The following is a 17,001-nucleotide window of genomic DNA, read 5'->3' on the forward strand; positions in this document are numbered from 1 at the left end:
TTCTTTCATAGCTGCCCTCCCCATTCTTAATCTTCCGATTTCCTGGCTGCAGACCCTGCTTCTATCAATATTTGATCCCAGATATGAGAATTCTTTTACTAATTCTATTTTCTCATCGTCTGGTTTGAATTTCTGTAAGTTCCTTGCACTTTTTTCTTTGATTTTCCGTAGTAATTGTTCTATGTCTATGAGGTTTTCGGCTAGTATTATGGTGTCATCCTACCTGTAGTATATTAGGCTGTACAGAGGTTGAAAAAAGTTCCTTTTGTTTGTTTGTTTGTTTTACAAGACTCATCATCCCATCCCAAACGGTAAACCATAGCTCAGGACATTTTGTGTGCATCTCAGTAGAGGCTGGGAAATGGCCTGTTAGCAAAAACACCAGGGGTTATGCTTCAAAATCACTGGGCTTGAGTTGTTCCTGTCCCAGCAACTCTAGACATAGGATCAGAGAGAACTGGGCTTCTCTCTGGCCCCATTCCCACTCGCTCCTCTGCCCTGGGTAGATCTGGTCTGGATTCGCTGAGCCGGTACTGAATCTCCCTGGAAAGAAGTCCCCCCTACCCTTTACCTTGATCAATGCAATTTGCCCCTCTGAGGTTCACATTTGCAGTACCGCTTTAAAATGGACCCTTTGTTGTCAATCAAATTCACTTCCGCTTTCGTCAAAGGTGACATATCCTGCAATCATTGGCCAATGGAATGGGTGCTTCCCCCCCTTTAAAAAAAAACTGGCGTCAGTGTTTGCATATTCTGTCAACTTGTCAAATTTAAAAACCTCCAGGTGTGTGTGTGTGTGTCTGAATGCCAAGCCTCTAGCTTCCCCTTCACTTCCAGCCCAGCATTTCCTCCTCTTTGGAACCTCTTCCCTTCCCCTCCAGACCAATGCCACCTTTGAAGCCCTCACCTCCCTGCAAATTCCAGCCTCTTCCCTTCTCTTCCCCTCCAGACCAATGCCACCTTTGAAGCCTTGCCTCCCCCCCCCCCATATGAATGCCAGCCTCTTCCCCTCCCTTCCAGCCCAAAGCATTCGCATAATCTGTCACAATAATAACAATATTAATAAATGTCACTTGCAGGGGAGGCCACCTGATGCCATCTCTGCATCCTCTTTCTTTGCTTTTCCTCCAATTACCATCCCAGAATGCCATCTCTCCTTACATACACATATGTAGCAAAAACATTGACACAGGCTAGATACTGAAGAAAGGGCCCAATGAGCTCTCTCTCTCTCTCACACACACACACACACACACTCTCTCTCATGTATACATTATGGAGTTTATCACACAGGGAAAAATTGAAAGTTTAAAATGGTAAGAACCCATTATTAACTCACAACTGCGTTTGAAGATAAGGGGAATGCTGTCTCTAGCTCCCACCACTACCATAAGTATGGTTGGTGAGGACACGAGAGAGAGCCTTCTTGGCGGCTGCTCCAAGGATATAGAATTCCCTCTTACAGAAGGCTCTGTTGGCTTGGTCTCTGTTCTCTTTCTGCCAGAAGGCAAATACATTCTTATTTGCCCAGGCCTTGATGGTTAACTACCCATTGTAATGGTATTTTAATTGGGCTATACTATATATTTTTTATTGTCACAATTATGTTTCAACTGCCTTTCTCTTTTAATTTGATGTCTTTAATATGGGTGTTTATTTCATTGTTGTTAAACTTTGTATTATTTATTGTTTAAAGCATACTTGGTTTTGCCTTATACTGCAAGCCATGAGTTCCATAGTGAGAGAAAGGCAGGATGTGAAAGAAAGAAAGAAAGAAAGAAAGAAAGAAAGAAAGAAAGAAAGAGGAAGGTAGGACGGATGGACGGACTGACAGTTGTTCCCCATTAATTGACCTCCCATACACCATACTGAATCCCTAGTAATTTTTTTTTTGTATTAATGTTACTCATATATTGTAATTCCCACATATCATTGAATGCAATAGAAATAGTTGTGACATAATCAACTAGCCAAATCAAAATTATACCTTTAAATTACAGTATAAATAGGCATAGCCTAAATGTATTTACATCTGCATGGTTCCATGTGATTAAAGTGAACAGCTGTGAAAAAATTAAAAATTTGGTATGATGTGATCTTTTTAAAGAAAAATTTAAGAGTTAAAAAAGAAATAAAAACCTCTCCTTTTTCTATCCACTGAGCCTCGCCCCACTCATGCCTTCTCTTCCTCTAAGCTCCAGAGTTTTAAAGGGGAGCAGGTGAACACCATAGCCCATTTCTGCAAAACAATTTAAACATTTGGAGAGCAGTGGCCCATATCCCCTGCACCCCTTCAGTAGTATCCAAGGCAGGCAGGGTGCTGCTCTCCGTTTCACTCTTCTGTACGCTTTGTTTGTCCCTAGTGGCTTCTATGCCAAGCATTACCTCATGCACATCCATATCATGGTGGCTCTCCATGCTGCAAATACCACCAGTGGGGATAAAAACATTGCCAAGCCTCCTGAGTGCTCTGTAACTCATTTTAAAATGAAGCCTTGGAAGGTGTGTGGCCACAGAGCTTCTGTGCCCATGCTCAACTGCTTTCTCTCTAGAGAAATGAAGTGTGTACAGGATACTCTTGGCAAGGTCGTATATTTGCAGCCAAGCAGTTGCTCTCTGCTGGTGATAGTAAAAGCAGCTGCTGAGAAGCCCTGGGTCAAAAGCTTTCTTCCTCTAACTAAAGTGCACAGGAGCTAGGATCCTTGCTGACTAACTCAGCCCAAAGCCCAACATCTGTCAAAGGATGCCAAAAGCTTATTTTGCATGAAATGAAAGGATTTAAACGATCAACCCTTTGATATTTCAGCTCTGCAGAAGGAAAACTACAGTGCAGGTGAGGCTTTTTTCAGCAACAGCAAACTCAAAATACTGATGGGGTACAATCCACAGGGATGTTCTCTTGCATAAGGTGCCTGAAAGCTATGCTAGAGCATGACTCCCAGTGGGGCTTGTGCAGGACAAGTTCCTACTGGATCTCGTACTTTTGGGAGATGTGCACTCTCTTCATTGCCAACTGTTCAGTAATTAATACAAACAGGAGTAGTTCTGTATATATGGTAAAGATGACACATAGGCCCAGTACAGACTGCCCCAAAAGGGCGGTCTGCCGGCATCTTGTTTTGCTCCGCAAGGAAGCCACAGCGGACAAACTGTGAGACTTCCTCACGGAGCAAAAGCCCCGTAAAAAGCAGTGCACTCACAATGTCAATATCGCACCGTGATGTGCAGACGCTAAGCGTCAGTCACGTCAAAATGGCGGAACCTATCTGTACAGGGCCCCGCCATTTTGACGTCCTCGTCACGTGCTAGGGTTGAGGCACGTGTGGGCGGAGTGCCCTCGGCCAACCCCTAGCAAATGACAAGGATGCCCCATAGGCCCGTCTGTACCGGGCCTATATTAGCTTTTTAGTTGCTGCATCACATTGCTCTCTCATGTTCAATGTTACTACTTTAGCTGACTATCCATATCCACAGATTCTGCATCCATGGATTCAACCAACAAGCTGGAAAATATTCTCACACAAATTTCCAAAAAGCAAACCTTGATTTTGCCATTTTATACGAGGGGCACCATTTTATTATGCCATTGTATATAATGGGACCTGAGAGCCACAGATTTTGGTATTCACAGGGAGTCCTGGATTAAAACCCCAGCAGATACCAAAGACCCACTGTACAACTAACCAAAAGGATTCAGACCAGTGTGCATTCTACCATTCTATCACTTCCACTCAGTATGTTTTGTATTTCAAATTATATAAATCAATCTTGTATGTGTGTGTGTTATCGGTACTATAATTATTTTTCATATGCAAATCACTACTGTACGAGGGTGTATAGAAAATATTAAGAAATGATGAAAAAACATAGCTGACCTTGTCCTAAGAATAGAGCTTAGCTGTCGAGACTTAACAGCAGACAAAATGGTATGCACGAAAGCACTGTATGACATTGATCACATAATTGGACAGTGATTTTTCACTTGCACATTGGGATGAAATATTTACTATTCCACTTGCCATGGAATATCCTATCCTAAAACTGATTAGTCTTACACACCTTTAGCTTCCAGTATGGTGGCTGCATTGTATAAACCGGTGATTCCCTAACATTTGTCCTCCAGATGTTGAGTAACACTGGCTTAAAGGCTTGTGACCAAACAAGCTGCTCATATTTAAAGAAAAACAGAAACATTTATAAAATATTTTTAGAGTTTATTTTATTTAAATAAAAATTATAATTTATACCAAGACCCACCCCACCCCCCTTTTTTTTAAACAAACAAGATTCTCTTAAAAAATGTACAGGGCAAATTGTTCAGTTCAGTTTTTCATACAGTACAAGTCTCTTCTTGAACAAAAGTTACACTGCTAATGAATTATTTACAAGTTCAAAATATAGACTCAAACTTCAGACGTAAAAATTATCTCACATCCATTCTATTTACTGATTAGTAGAAATAAAACATCTGCTAAAAATGTACATCATTCATAATAAACTACCAAGTTTGGTTGCTGTTTGTTTTTTTAAGGGTTCACAATGCTTATGCTCTAGCCTTTCGTCACTCGGTTTGTAGAACTAATGAACTGGTTTTGGCTTCATTTTTGAGCGATGTTGCTACACAATTTACTCATATGTCAGTACTTTCTCTGCAAAACTAACAGTGTAGTTACAGGTGAAAGAAATTCTCTTTCTTCCAAATTAAGAGGGGAACACAAAAAGCGATCAGTTTTCATACACCTTTGTGATAACAAAGGTTCTCAGACTTGATCACTTGACCACTATGCTTCCAGTTATCCAATTAAACACAAAAGAATTCACCCAAAAAAGGTAACAGATTGAATCAGAATAACACATAGCAAATTTATGGATTTTTCTTTTTAAAAAATGCTGTTGAAAAATAACACTTCACATTAAATAGCACTACTGAATGTAAATTCAGTACAGCCATATTGCCAATCCCTATAAGGATAAGCATTCAGACCAAGAGTGGTTATATGAATACAGAATAGGCTGACAAATGCTCAACACTTCAGGATATAGGAAATGAAAAGCATTTTGATACTCAAGTACACCAAGTAATTTTTAGGGCATAGTAATGAATGGCATATCATAAAACATAGTTGATTTTACAGTGCATAATGTAAAGCTGGACTTTGCAAAAAACATGAGCATGTCTGCCAGTCTTATTAAACATTTCTTCTTTTTAAAAATCCAGTTCATGTATACTTGATATTGCAATGAACTACCATTGCTTTGTAATTTGCAGTACATTTTGCAATGTAATTTTGCTTTGTAATTTGCAATACATTTGTTCAAAAGTTTGCTTTGTTACAAATGCAGATTATTTTGAACCAAACTGTAACTGTGAGATCCAATTAGAGGGGCCAAATTTAAAAGCATCAAATGTTCTGTCATATTAATATTAGTGGTTAATTCTGACAATATATGTGACAAATTGTTGTGGCACTGTCATCATATCAGTCAGGCAGGACTTCAGGGAACGACTTCCTAGGACAATACATCAGTCGGCCAGTAGGGAGAGGAGGTAATAAGTGCTGTTACCCGATTTTCACAACAACCGGTATTTTCGTGATCCGAGTGAAGGTAAAAATTACACTTGAAAATGATACAAAAATAAGAAACACAGCTCACTTTGTAAAAAATATAATCTGTTTTTCAAAAAATGAGAACCTCATGAACACCCAAGGGATATATTTTTTTAAAAAAATGATGAACTCAATGTACCATGTGTCAGCTTCAGGTTAGTAAAATAACATTGCGCTAATTTAATGCTTACTTATCCATCAACTACATCACTTGTTTACCTGCTATACTGACACGTAACAAAATCATTACACAGAAAAAAACATGTTCATTTTCTATTACATACTTCCATGTTTCTTCATTACATTCTAAAGTTTATATAATCTCCATCTTCAAAATTGTATATAAACAAGTAGTTTCTTACACATTGATACTAGAGATTTTCTGTTTTGCTGTGGGAAATTTGTGACCCTTCTCAGATTCAGATTTTGGCTCAAAAACAAACTCCAAGTGTGCAGCAGTTTTGAAAAGAGAATGCATTTTCTTTGTTCATAGTAATGTGTTTGTAAAATCCTTCCAAGATTAGTTCTCCCACAAATGTATTAGTGCATCTTTCTAAAAACATAAACCATGTAAACCAAGTAGTTTTCCGTCCCAACACAGACCAAAACTGACAGAAGCCCATATTCCTATGACAGTTCCCCTAATGGCTAACTACGGGTCATATGCAAATACATGTTCACAAAGGCCTTACAGACAATTTTAAAGCAAAGGGTATGAGTTCTGGGATGAAGCAATGGAGAAAAGAGATTGAACAGGGACACTGCCCAACATTCCCTAAACACCATTTTGCCACATTGCCTTTGGGGTTCCCATCACATTCAAACTCTTAAAAACAAATACATAATTGGGGAAGCAGCTGATATGGTGGAGAGAGAACAAAAGTCAAATGCAGGAGAAATCCCATATTGCTTTTCTGCTCAAAACTCACCAATCTTCAAGGCAGACCTAAGATGTTTTGCTGCCTGAGAAAAAGGTACGCCCATCTCATTCCATGTACAAGAGCGAGATCAAATTGGCAGTTGAATCTTAATTGAATGCTGGCTACTTCTACTGCACCTGAGGTCAGCTTCAGGTTCAAGGCAGGCTGAGAGGTCCACATGCAGCCCTGTTCCCCCAAACAATTCACAGCCTCTCCATACTGTCTGCTACCTTCTACCTAGGTTAGTTCCCTTACGCTGCTTGGTGCTAGGGCCAGCCCAGTCACTTCTGTCCTACCTGTTGCTCTTTTAAAGTCCCTTGGCAATTCAGTATATGCATTTGCCCAAATGCATATACTGATGTCCTTGAGAGTCCATTTTCTTGGTTAAATACTTCCACATACAAAGTTTGTTCCAGTAGGAAGCACAGACAAGGCCTAGAACAGGCTAAAATGACCAGCAACAGCAAATTAATTGGCATTTTTGTGCAGGTTCAACATGTACTTTTTAAAAAAAGGAACACAAAAGAAGAAATAATTATGGACACTGCAGTGTGAATGAGATAATCCTAGGTGATTTTACTACAAGGGTCAGGAAAAATTTGGCCTTTCAGATATTGATGAACTCCATCCCGCCATCATATTACTTCACTGGTCAGACTCGTTTGAGCTAATAGTAATTTGAGTACCACAATATCAGGGGTGCCATGGTTCTCCAGCCCCCATGTTAAAGAATCATACATATTTATACAACCTAAAAACCACCCTCAGTATTTCCAATATATTAAAGGAAGAAAATGGCTTTCCTGACAGTGTAAAATCCAGTACAATGCTATTGTGATATCCCAAGGAGGGAAAAATCCTTGAAAAAAAAAGGTACACTATCAAAATAAAATTTTGGGAAATATATGTGTATATAAAGATACCTTGTAATGAAAGCAGTGGCTTCATTTGTGATGTCAGTAAGGAAGGGAGAAAATGAAGGAACAGGCTCTGAGGAGTAATGACTTTTCACAACAGTCTTCCAGATCTACATAGCCATTGGAAAGATCAAGGAGTTAGTAAGAAGGTTTACTTGAAGCACAACTACTAGCATTTATACCTTCAGTTAGTATGACTTAAATATCAATTAGTGAAATAAAGACCTTTCCAAAGTGTGTTGTTATCCACATGTTTCACCAAGTCAGGCTGCAACCTTGCACCCAGTTATGTGTTTAAAAATGCCACTGAAATAAAAAGAAGTCATACAGTAAGACCCGTAGCAGAAGAGGAGTAAAATGCATCGCCACACCCTGGGATTTTAGGATAGGACAATACAGCTTCCTTGGTCTATCCTCAAGCTGCCATTGCCATGTATGTTCCTAAGCGTTTTAATGTCAGTAAATAAACATTAAAAGTGCTTTATGTGCAAGGCTAATAGTGATGATAGCACTTTCACTGTCTTTTTCTCACTTTTTTGTTGTTTTTTACAAAAAGCTTTAAAAAACAAAAAATGGAAGGCATATATAAAATACACTTATGTAACGTAAGACATATGCAACCAAGAAAATTATTGCAGAATTGATGACGAGTGTTCCACTTTTTATTCACTACCAAGTGAGTAAAATTAAAGTCTCCCCAGGAGAATCAGCAGTGATGATATACTAGCTTTCACTGGTGGATGCTGCAGAGGTTATCTTCACATACTGGTTGAAAATGGTCTCAAAAGCTTCATCTCTGTGTACCATGGCACCAAACACTAAAGGCTGGGTGAAGGGACAAAAGCAGAATTGTTAGTAACAAAAATTATTTTAAAATGGAAATCTCTACAGTATCCTAACCCTATATTCAGAGCTATGTACCACTCACTGACTTATACTTCTATCCTATTCTTCAGCTGAACACACTCCTAGGGTAGCTTACAGAAAAAGAATATCCCAATTGACAGATTTATAGTCTAAAAGAAATAGCATGAAAGAAAAGCAGAGGAGGAAGGCAGAGGAAACAAGCAAATTCAGGCACCAATTTTGAAGTTACTGAGTCCCTATAAAGGTCAGAAAGGACTGAATGTGTTTAGGGGAAACAGGCAAAAGGAGCTGGCATCTCAGGAGAGCTGATGGAATTGGCCCTGCTTAACATCTCCCCTTCTGCATCTTGATGGAATAAGTTCAATGGGACATCTTCCCATTCTTACTACATGTATGCCTTCAGGTTCATCTCTGAATCATCACCTCTTCTGTTATTACCAACAAAGGGCAACAATGTGACTTGTTCAAATTTTTAAAAACAACAACAACAACACTTAGTGGTATTGATTGGTCTAATGTCACGTAGACATCATCAAAATTAAACATCTCCCCCTTTGAAAGTACTTGATAATTTCTGTTGAGTTGCAAATTATAGCACATATGCTTGTCTAACTCAATAAATGGTTTAGTAAAACAATCCTTATGGGCTCAAGTTAAAGCAAGTGCTCGAAAAACTGATGATGCCATCATATCATTAATATTTCAAACAGGTGCAACTGATAGTGCTGGCATTTTGCAATATATAGATAAAATGCTTTTATTTGAGTGCTTACTTTTTGTGTAGATGGTGTGGACACTGCAATACCCATCCCAGATCCTGGGAGAACAGAGAGTACTTTGTACTAAAAAGAAATACAAAATAAATAATAGTATTTACAAAAGCAAAGACAGGTTGAAAAAGATCAGATCTCAACTATGTAGAAATTTAGAAGGCAGTATTCTATTAACATGGCTATCAGAAGGACACCTGAAAAGGTGTACTAGGGTTGGTAATGGCCTAAACTGGTAGTGCTTAGAAATATGCTAGTGAGATGCTTCCATTGCAAAATTATTAGTGTTCTTGATAAAAATGCTTCCAAACATAACACAAAACATTCACACAGAGCTCGATATCTGGAGAGTTGATATATCTCAGTGCTTTCCACCACTAGCTGGCTCTGAAACTAATGTCAATAGCACTGAAAAAAGATCAATTTTTAAACATAGAAAGACAAGGCTTTCTCACCGCTGTTACCACCTTTGTGTCACCCCCCCCTCCCTGGAAACAGTTGAAAAAGCTCTTTTTCTTCCTGATTTTAGACAGATTTTTAAAATGGTATTATTTTCAAAAGGCACAGAAATATCATTTTTCTGTTGTTTTCCTTGTTCCTTTCTCATGTTTTAACATTATATAAATTTAAAACAAAAACCCCATGTTGATTTCACCATAGAGTTGAAAGAGGCCCAATACAGACTAGCACAAAGCGCTGTCCTGGGACTGATTTTAGGGCTTGGTCGGGCTGGGCATCCATATGCACCCAGCCCTACTAGCGGCACCTGTGCGCCATCTTGCTGCGGCCCCACCCACACAGGGTGTGTGACGATGATGCCCAGGCATCCACACGCTGGAAGCACTGGCATCAAGGCGCACAAGTGCCATTATGGCGCTCCTAAAAAGAAGCCACTCTAGGCAGCTTCTTTTTAGGGAGCATGTCAGTGCTGTGTGGTGCGGTTGGTGCGGCGCCGACAAGGGATAAAGACAGGCAGCATGGAGCCGCCTGTCTGTATCCCCCCTAAATTGTGTATTTAACACAAGGTTTTAGCATGACCTGCTGCAATCTTCACTCTAATAATGACTATAACCTGAATTAAGTTTTACCTTGACAAGACAGAGGTGCCACTGATTAGCAAAACAGGAAATCCATGAGTCAACTAATGTGGATGTCATAGTACAGTCAGCCCTCCACAATTGCGGCTTCAACTTTTGCAGATTTGATTATTTGCGGATTTGATTAATATGTTATCTATAGGAATCCCTAGCTCGTCCTGTACAATTCTGCAGGACGTTGATCATGGAGGCATGCTGGAAGAACTAGAGAAAACACTTCTCTAGGCATATTTAGGTCCTCCAGCACAATTCTATGGCAAACTTCCAATGGATGTTGATCTCTGAGTTGCACTAGAAGACCTAGAGATTCTTAAAGAAGTCTCAGGTGGAAAAAAAAATAGTGGGTTTTTATATGCATTTTCCCCACTTTCACAGGGCTCCTGCACCCCTAACCCTAGAGAATGTGAAGAGCACACTATATTTCCCCTGAAATGACAGGTTCATAATTTTGGAAATTCTAGACCTGCCCTAAAGCCTGAATGGCCAAGAAATACCCATGCCCAAACATAATTTTCTTCTGTTTCAGCTGGCACTCTGGCTATACATTTTGTCGAAGGAAGAATAGATTTGGTATGACACATGCCTTAGTTACATAAAAACTAGACTGCTTCAATGAACTGCTTCCAAAAAGAAGGGTATTGAGAAATTTCAAAATACATTTCATTTCTGGGTCAATTCAAATATATGATTCATAATATTTAAAGTCCTATGTGGTTTGATGTTCTCCAATTTTAGCTTGCCAGAGTGTTATGATCATCAGCAGAGGCCCTCTTCTATGTTCTGAGATGACGCATGATTGGTTCCCAGCGAGTGTTTCAGTGGTGACTATCTGGGCTTTGTAAAATCTTGCTCAGTTTGGTATACTACCTGGCACGTCACTGAAAAAAATCTGTCACAATACAGTACAAGTAAAATCCTTTTTAGGAAGACCTTTACTTTAGTTGGGTTCTTTTGCTATTCTAATGTTTTTAGCCTTCTGGGGTTTGTTGGTTTGCTTCTCTAGAGTAAAGAATTTTTGATTCTTTTAAAACTCTGGATTTTTAATCTACTGATCCCATCTGCTCTTGAAAGCTAAGCAGGGTCAGCCCTGGTTAGTACTTGGATGTGAGAACGCCAATGAATCCCAGGTGCTGTAGGGTTTATTTCAGAGGAAGGAACTGGCAAGTCCACATCTGAGTATTCTATGCTTAAGAAAACCCTATGAAATATCAATGGGGTGGCCCTAAGTTGGCAGGTGACTTGAAGATGCACACACACATGCACACAAAATGTGCATGTGTTTTTCTTCCAGTTTTTGGGAAAGCAAGATGTAATTGATTTAAATGAACAAAATGAATGACATCCATCTTGTAGTTTAACAAGTCTAGTTTACATAGCTTAACCTCGGATTTTAAATATATATTCCCAACAGTATAGTGGAAGTTTAGAGGGGTGTCTCTTTTTTGAAGTTCTGGACATTTTCAAATAAACATTAAGCACATTTAAGTGAACATTAAATTATCTGAAGAAAATAGAATATTAATCACTTTAAAGTAAAAGAGTATACAACTGAACCCTTTGCCACTTCCATGTGAGTGAAATTTTAAGGTCACCACAACACACAATTTTTAAGGGACGTGATAAACATGGAATGTTAGAGCAAAAGTAGGCAACTTGTGGCTGAACTACAATTCCCATCAACCTGAGTCAGCACAGCCGATGATGGGGAATACTGGGACTTCTGGAAGGGCCGCAAATTGTCCAAACCTCATCTTTTACTTCAACTCTGGGGGAGGGGGGGGGGAGACCAAAAGGGGGACGGGAACAAACTCCCAAAATCATGAACATACCTTCTGAATATCTGTTATATCTGCCAGTTTTATAACTTTATTTCTTTTAGATGAACCAGACTTGGAACTTTCGAAACATAAGTAACTGCAAATAAACAAACAAACAAAAACAAAGAAAGATCATTTGAAAAAAATATTATTTCAAATCTTGCCTTAACTTAAAGTTTTAATTACAAGCAGTACAATATTAGCTCGGTTAATATGAGAAATGGTTTTAAAAATAACAGTGCTTTTACATTTTTACACTGAACTGAACATCTACACTCTATAAAATTTGTACAGCCACACCCTGACCTAAAAACACATACATATTCATACACAATGCAGATAGAAACAGGCCAACTTGATTTTTTTAAAAAAAGATTTCCACATGTATAGTTTCCTTCCATCAAGAAAACAAACAATGAAAATCCAAGGCTCAGGCATCACCAGACTGCTTCCCAAACTACTACAATGTTTTAAAGTTTTTTAAAGAAGCTATAAAGCACTCACACATCCAATTCTGCTACTTGTTTAGTGTGTTTTTTTCTGCAAAGGAAAGACTTTTCTCTGGTACACTTTAAGAATGAGAAAGGGAGAGAGAGGTGGACAGTGTTGATCTATGAGCCCATCGCTCTGGCCAGCAGCCGGACCTCTTGGGGAGAAAGAACACCCAGAAGCCCAGTCATGGGTCATTCCAAGTGATGGAAGGAAATAGGCTGATAATTTTTCCCACCTCCTTCTACTGTGAACATTTCTGATATGTGTATATACTCAGTGTCATTGCAGTGGAGTCATATATAAATTTCTTTAATAATAATTCAGTAAGGAAGTGCTTCTTGAAAAGACTGGGCTAGTGTAAAAGACTACAGTGGTGCCTCGGGTTACGAAATTAATTCGTTCCGCCGCGGCGTTCGTAACCCGATTTTTTTTGCAACCTGAAAAAGCCATAGCCGCTAGCGCTGGAAAGCCGCGTTTCGTGCGAAAAAGCGCCGAAAAGCACCAAAAAAAATTTTCGTAAGCCGAAAAAAAAAAAAACGTAACCCGGAACAGTTTTTTCCTATCTAATTTTTTCGTATCCCGGAAATTTCGTAAGGCGGTCATTTCGTATCCCGGGGTACCACTGTAATTGAAAAATGTAAAACTGGACTATCTATGTAAAGATGTTACTGTTGGTAAGAAGAAAGATTGAAAACAATCTATTCCTCATAGTGAAGGCATCTGGATTATAAATGCTAGCACATAGGCACAGAAAGTTATGCTTTGGGGAGGGCATTATATTGGGAAATTTTCAAGTTTTCTGAAACCATTTTATTACACCAAAATATTTATAGAACTGCATTCCGTATTTTTTTAAATACTTGCAGATCAAAACACTGTAAAACCACTAAACATCAGCACTCTAAACTGTATTTATATACACACAAAGATTCCAAAACCAGGTTATGTTAGTGATTCAAAGGGTTTCACTGAGTTCTGAAGTATTGCTTGTCACAGCAAAACTGCAGAAATCCAGACACACAATTTCCTCTCCCTGTACCCAACTTTGACTTGTCTGCTCTTGAGAACTTAATTTGATCCACGGATAAGCTGTCACACCTGCACACTGATGGCTCTTTTCTGACCCATTAAGTCCAATGCTCATATTACTAGTGACCTGGTTACTATTTCAGGGAAGTTTTGCCACATATTAATGTGAATTTGTCCTCTTCGAACAGGCGGACAATTTGTTCAGTATTCTCATAAGAAAATCTACCCTAAACTAATCTGCAGTTATCTAGATGTATGCAGATTTTTTCCCTGTAAAGTAGCCCTAGCTATCCAAAAAATGAGAGAGAATGTGTGTGTATGTATGTGTGTGTGTGAGAGAGAGGGGGGTATAAGAAACTGACATAAGGAAAACTGTTGTCTTCACTCATCTGGAATGTTCAGCAACATGGCAATACACATTGAGCTTTCTCCTCTTATAATTTACAAAAGCAATATATGCGTTCCCAGTCTGTTCTTTCTTTCCTCTGATTCTTAAGACTGTAAATTGTGCAAAGACTTACTTTTCTGTAACGTAAAGCACTCCATTTCGGATGTAGTCTGTGGGCATCTTTCGGTCTCTGTTAATCAGGCAGCAGCGCCAACCATTTTCACACACTGTCAAAATAGTACAATCACATTATATTTCATACAACCACAAAAACTTAGAAGTGCATACAAAGCTCTTCTGAACAGTGAGTATTTGTTTCAAGCCCTGGGTTAAGTTACTTGTCTCATGGGATTAGGCACTTCTTCTCCCCTCTCAAATTCATGCTACCACAAAGGCAAACCAGGCTATGGGCATCAGGTTCACTTGAAGAATCTTATGGATATCAGATAAAAGATTAATTTGACCTCCTATCCATAGAACCCAACAGCAGATAACATTACAGTACAGTTCATTTCTGAATGCCACTGCTCTGTGCGCAATTCTTTTTAAACATGCTTCTGTTTAAGGCCAACATCATCTTTTACATTCATGTCATACCTGCCAAAGGACGCTCAGTTTCTGACAAATTAAAGACTTCATGGAAGTTGCCTCGCTTAGTGGTATGAAAACGGCTAGTCTCATCATCTCTGGTGACTCCTGTTGGGGCACTTGAGCCTACACAACTTCGTGAAGCTGTTGTTTGGAGCTGTAAGGAAATAAAATAATGATAATTATTAACACACAATTAAAAGCATGCATTGAGCAAAGCTTAACAATCTTATGTCTCCACTGGACAAACACACTGCCTTTGTTTTTCAGAATGAGTGCTTACAGCTAGAAAATCAAGGCCTAATGCAGCTGCAGGCCTCACTCACCCTAAGTTCTGTACTGTATTGCTGTGCTTAGTAGCAATATCACATTTGGCTCAAAATTAGAGCTAATCAACTTACTATATGAGTTCTTACTACAGGCTAGTGGTCTTGCATGAGAGGAAAGACCCCCCAATTTCTCTGTACATAGGATTCTTCCTCACTATACAATTATGATGCTATGATTCTACTTTGACTGCCATCGCTTCATTCTGTGGAATGCTGTGCTCTGTAGTCAAGGGGCATTAGAGCTCTTTGGTGGAAAATTCTAAATATCGTTACCTAAAATGCAAATTTCAGGATTTCATGGGATATTGCCATGCAGTTCTAGTGAACTCACAGTACTTTGAGCCTTATCACATGAGAAAAGGAATCCAAATGGAGTGGGAGAGTAGCGACTTGATCTCTGTCTCTCTCTGCATGCTATCGTAGCACTTCCGTTCTCCCCACAACCCTCACGTGACGAGGGCATAACAATGGTGACACCTTGTATACATGGGTGCCGCCATTGTTACGTAAGTGCTGCGCGGCATCCACACACTACCATGCAGCGCTTATGTACTGAGTGTGCCACTGGTGCACTCGGTACACCACTGCCATGGGATAAAAGGAACCTGCTTTTTGCGTGTTCTTTTTCCTCCGCAGGGAAGCCGCACAGTTTGGCGGCTACGGCTTCCCTGCAGAGGAAAAACAGGTGCCGGCAGACCCCCCTTTTTGGGAGGTCTGTACCACGCCTTAATGCAGTATGACTCCATTTTAAGTTCCATGCCTCAATGCTATTGAATTCAGAGAGAGCTATGGAATTCTGTCAGACAGCTTTGATGCCACAACAAGCTACAAATCTCACAATTCCATAGGATGGAGCCATGGCAGTTAAAGTAATTAACTCTGCAACATGGAAGCAGCTTTACCTCTCAAAACATTTGGGGTCAGCACTCCCAAAACAAAAAACAAACAAACAAAAAAGACCGCTACCAGAAATCAGCAACCTGCCACTCTGGAGATATACAATCCAGGATATAAAAATAGATACAGTAAAATGCTTTTTTTTTTCACTGTCAGGGAAAACAGAAAATCAGCTATTCCATTATTTTTATGTTGATTAGTGATGCTGTTGAAAAGCTGAGGGAAAGGGCAACAGAATCTCATTTTATCTTTCAAACCTACTAAGTACATTTTATTGTAAGCCACCGTGATAACATCAACTGGAAACTCAAATGTCAATTTTAATAATAGAATAAATTATTTTATTAAAATAAATTTACATGGCATTCTCAGGCAGTGTTCTGTTCAAGTAGGCAATACTAAAATCTGCTAAGTTTTTACTAACATGAAACATCCTTGGGCCCCTATCTAATTGGGTTATTCTGTATATTACCCAATCTTTCTCTAAGGAATGTCAACTGTATGACATTTTTGCATTTTTGGAGAGGGGGGGGACTTTGGTCTACAATAACTCCCAGTTCAGTGAGCTGTATTCGAAAAAATAATTATTTACTTCAAGCTTTACTGATGTACATTCTTCATTCTTGACTACATTTTATGCCTGGCCATATATATTTTTAAATTTCCATGAAAACATAACTAGGAAGTGTGTGCCTGTGTGTCTGTGTATGACTTCAAGTCTCCTGTCCACTTATGGCAACCCCAATACTTTCACAGGATTTTCTTGGGCAAGAAACATTCAAGAGATGGTTTTGCCAGTTTCTACCTCTGAAATATACCCTACAGTATCTGGTATTTGTTGACATTTTCACATCGAAATACTAATCAGGGCTAACCCAGCCTAGCTTCCAAGACAGAAAGGCTCTAGTGCCGTCAGGGTATTTACTGTATATATTATTCATATATATGTCTAGAAATTTTAGTCGAAAATTGACTACACTTTAACTTTACTTTAAAAAAGGCACCATCCGCTGATGAAAGGTAAGAGCATAGTCTGTCCTGGAAATACTGACCCCTGTCTACTCTCTCATATAGCCTTTAATTAATGTGAGCACAAACAATTATGCCTGTTGGAATTCTGTAAGTGCCTTGATTCCCTGTGATTGGGTGGGATATAAATAAATCTATTATTATTATTATTATTATTATTATTATTATTATTATTATTATTTTGACATCATTTTCCTATGCTTCATCCTTTAGGTCCTTTGTTATAAGCCCCTAGGTGTTACCCTCGACTTA

The 17,001-nt window shown here is 39.0% G+C and overlaps 1 protein-coding gene across 5 annotated transcripts in view; it reads right to left on the bottom strand.

Moving 5' to 3' along the window:
- Positions 1–8,075: 8,075 nt before the first annotated feature.
- The window catches only part of GRAMD4 (GRAM domain containing 4), a 116,150-nt gene continuing 107,224 nt past the window's right edge, over positions 8,076–17,001 (bottom strand). For all 5 annotated transcript variants that reach the window (XM_042469575.1, XM_042469572.1, XM_042469573.1 and 2 more), the window contains 5 exons: positions 14,504–14,651; positions 14,040–14,133; positions 12,010–12,094; positions 9,087–9,155; positions 8,076–8,271 (listed from right to left, as the gene is read on the bottom strand). In XM_042469575.1, the coding sequence (XP_042325509.1) occupies positions 8,170–8,271; positions 9,087–9,155; positions 12,010–12,094; positions 14,040–14,133; positions 14,504–14,651 (498 nt within the window). In that variant the 3' untranslated portion in view covers positions 8,076–8,169. The remainder of the gene's footprint in view (positions 8,272–9,086; positions 9,156–12,009; positions 12,095–14,039; positions 14,134–14,503; positions 14,652–17,001) is intronic.

Source organism: Sceloporus undulatus, chromosome 5 (genome assembly GCF_019175285.1).
Source record: "Sceloporus undulatus isolate JIND9_A2432 ecotype Alabama chromosome 5, SceUnd_v1.1, whole genome shotgun sequence".
In the NCBI taxonomy this organism is placed as follows: domain Eukaryota; kingdom Metazoa; phylum Chordata; class Lepidosauria; order Squamata; family Phrynosomatidae; genus Sceloporus; species Sceloporus undulatus.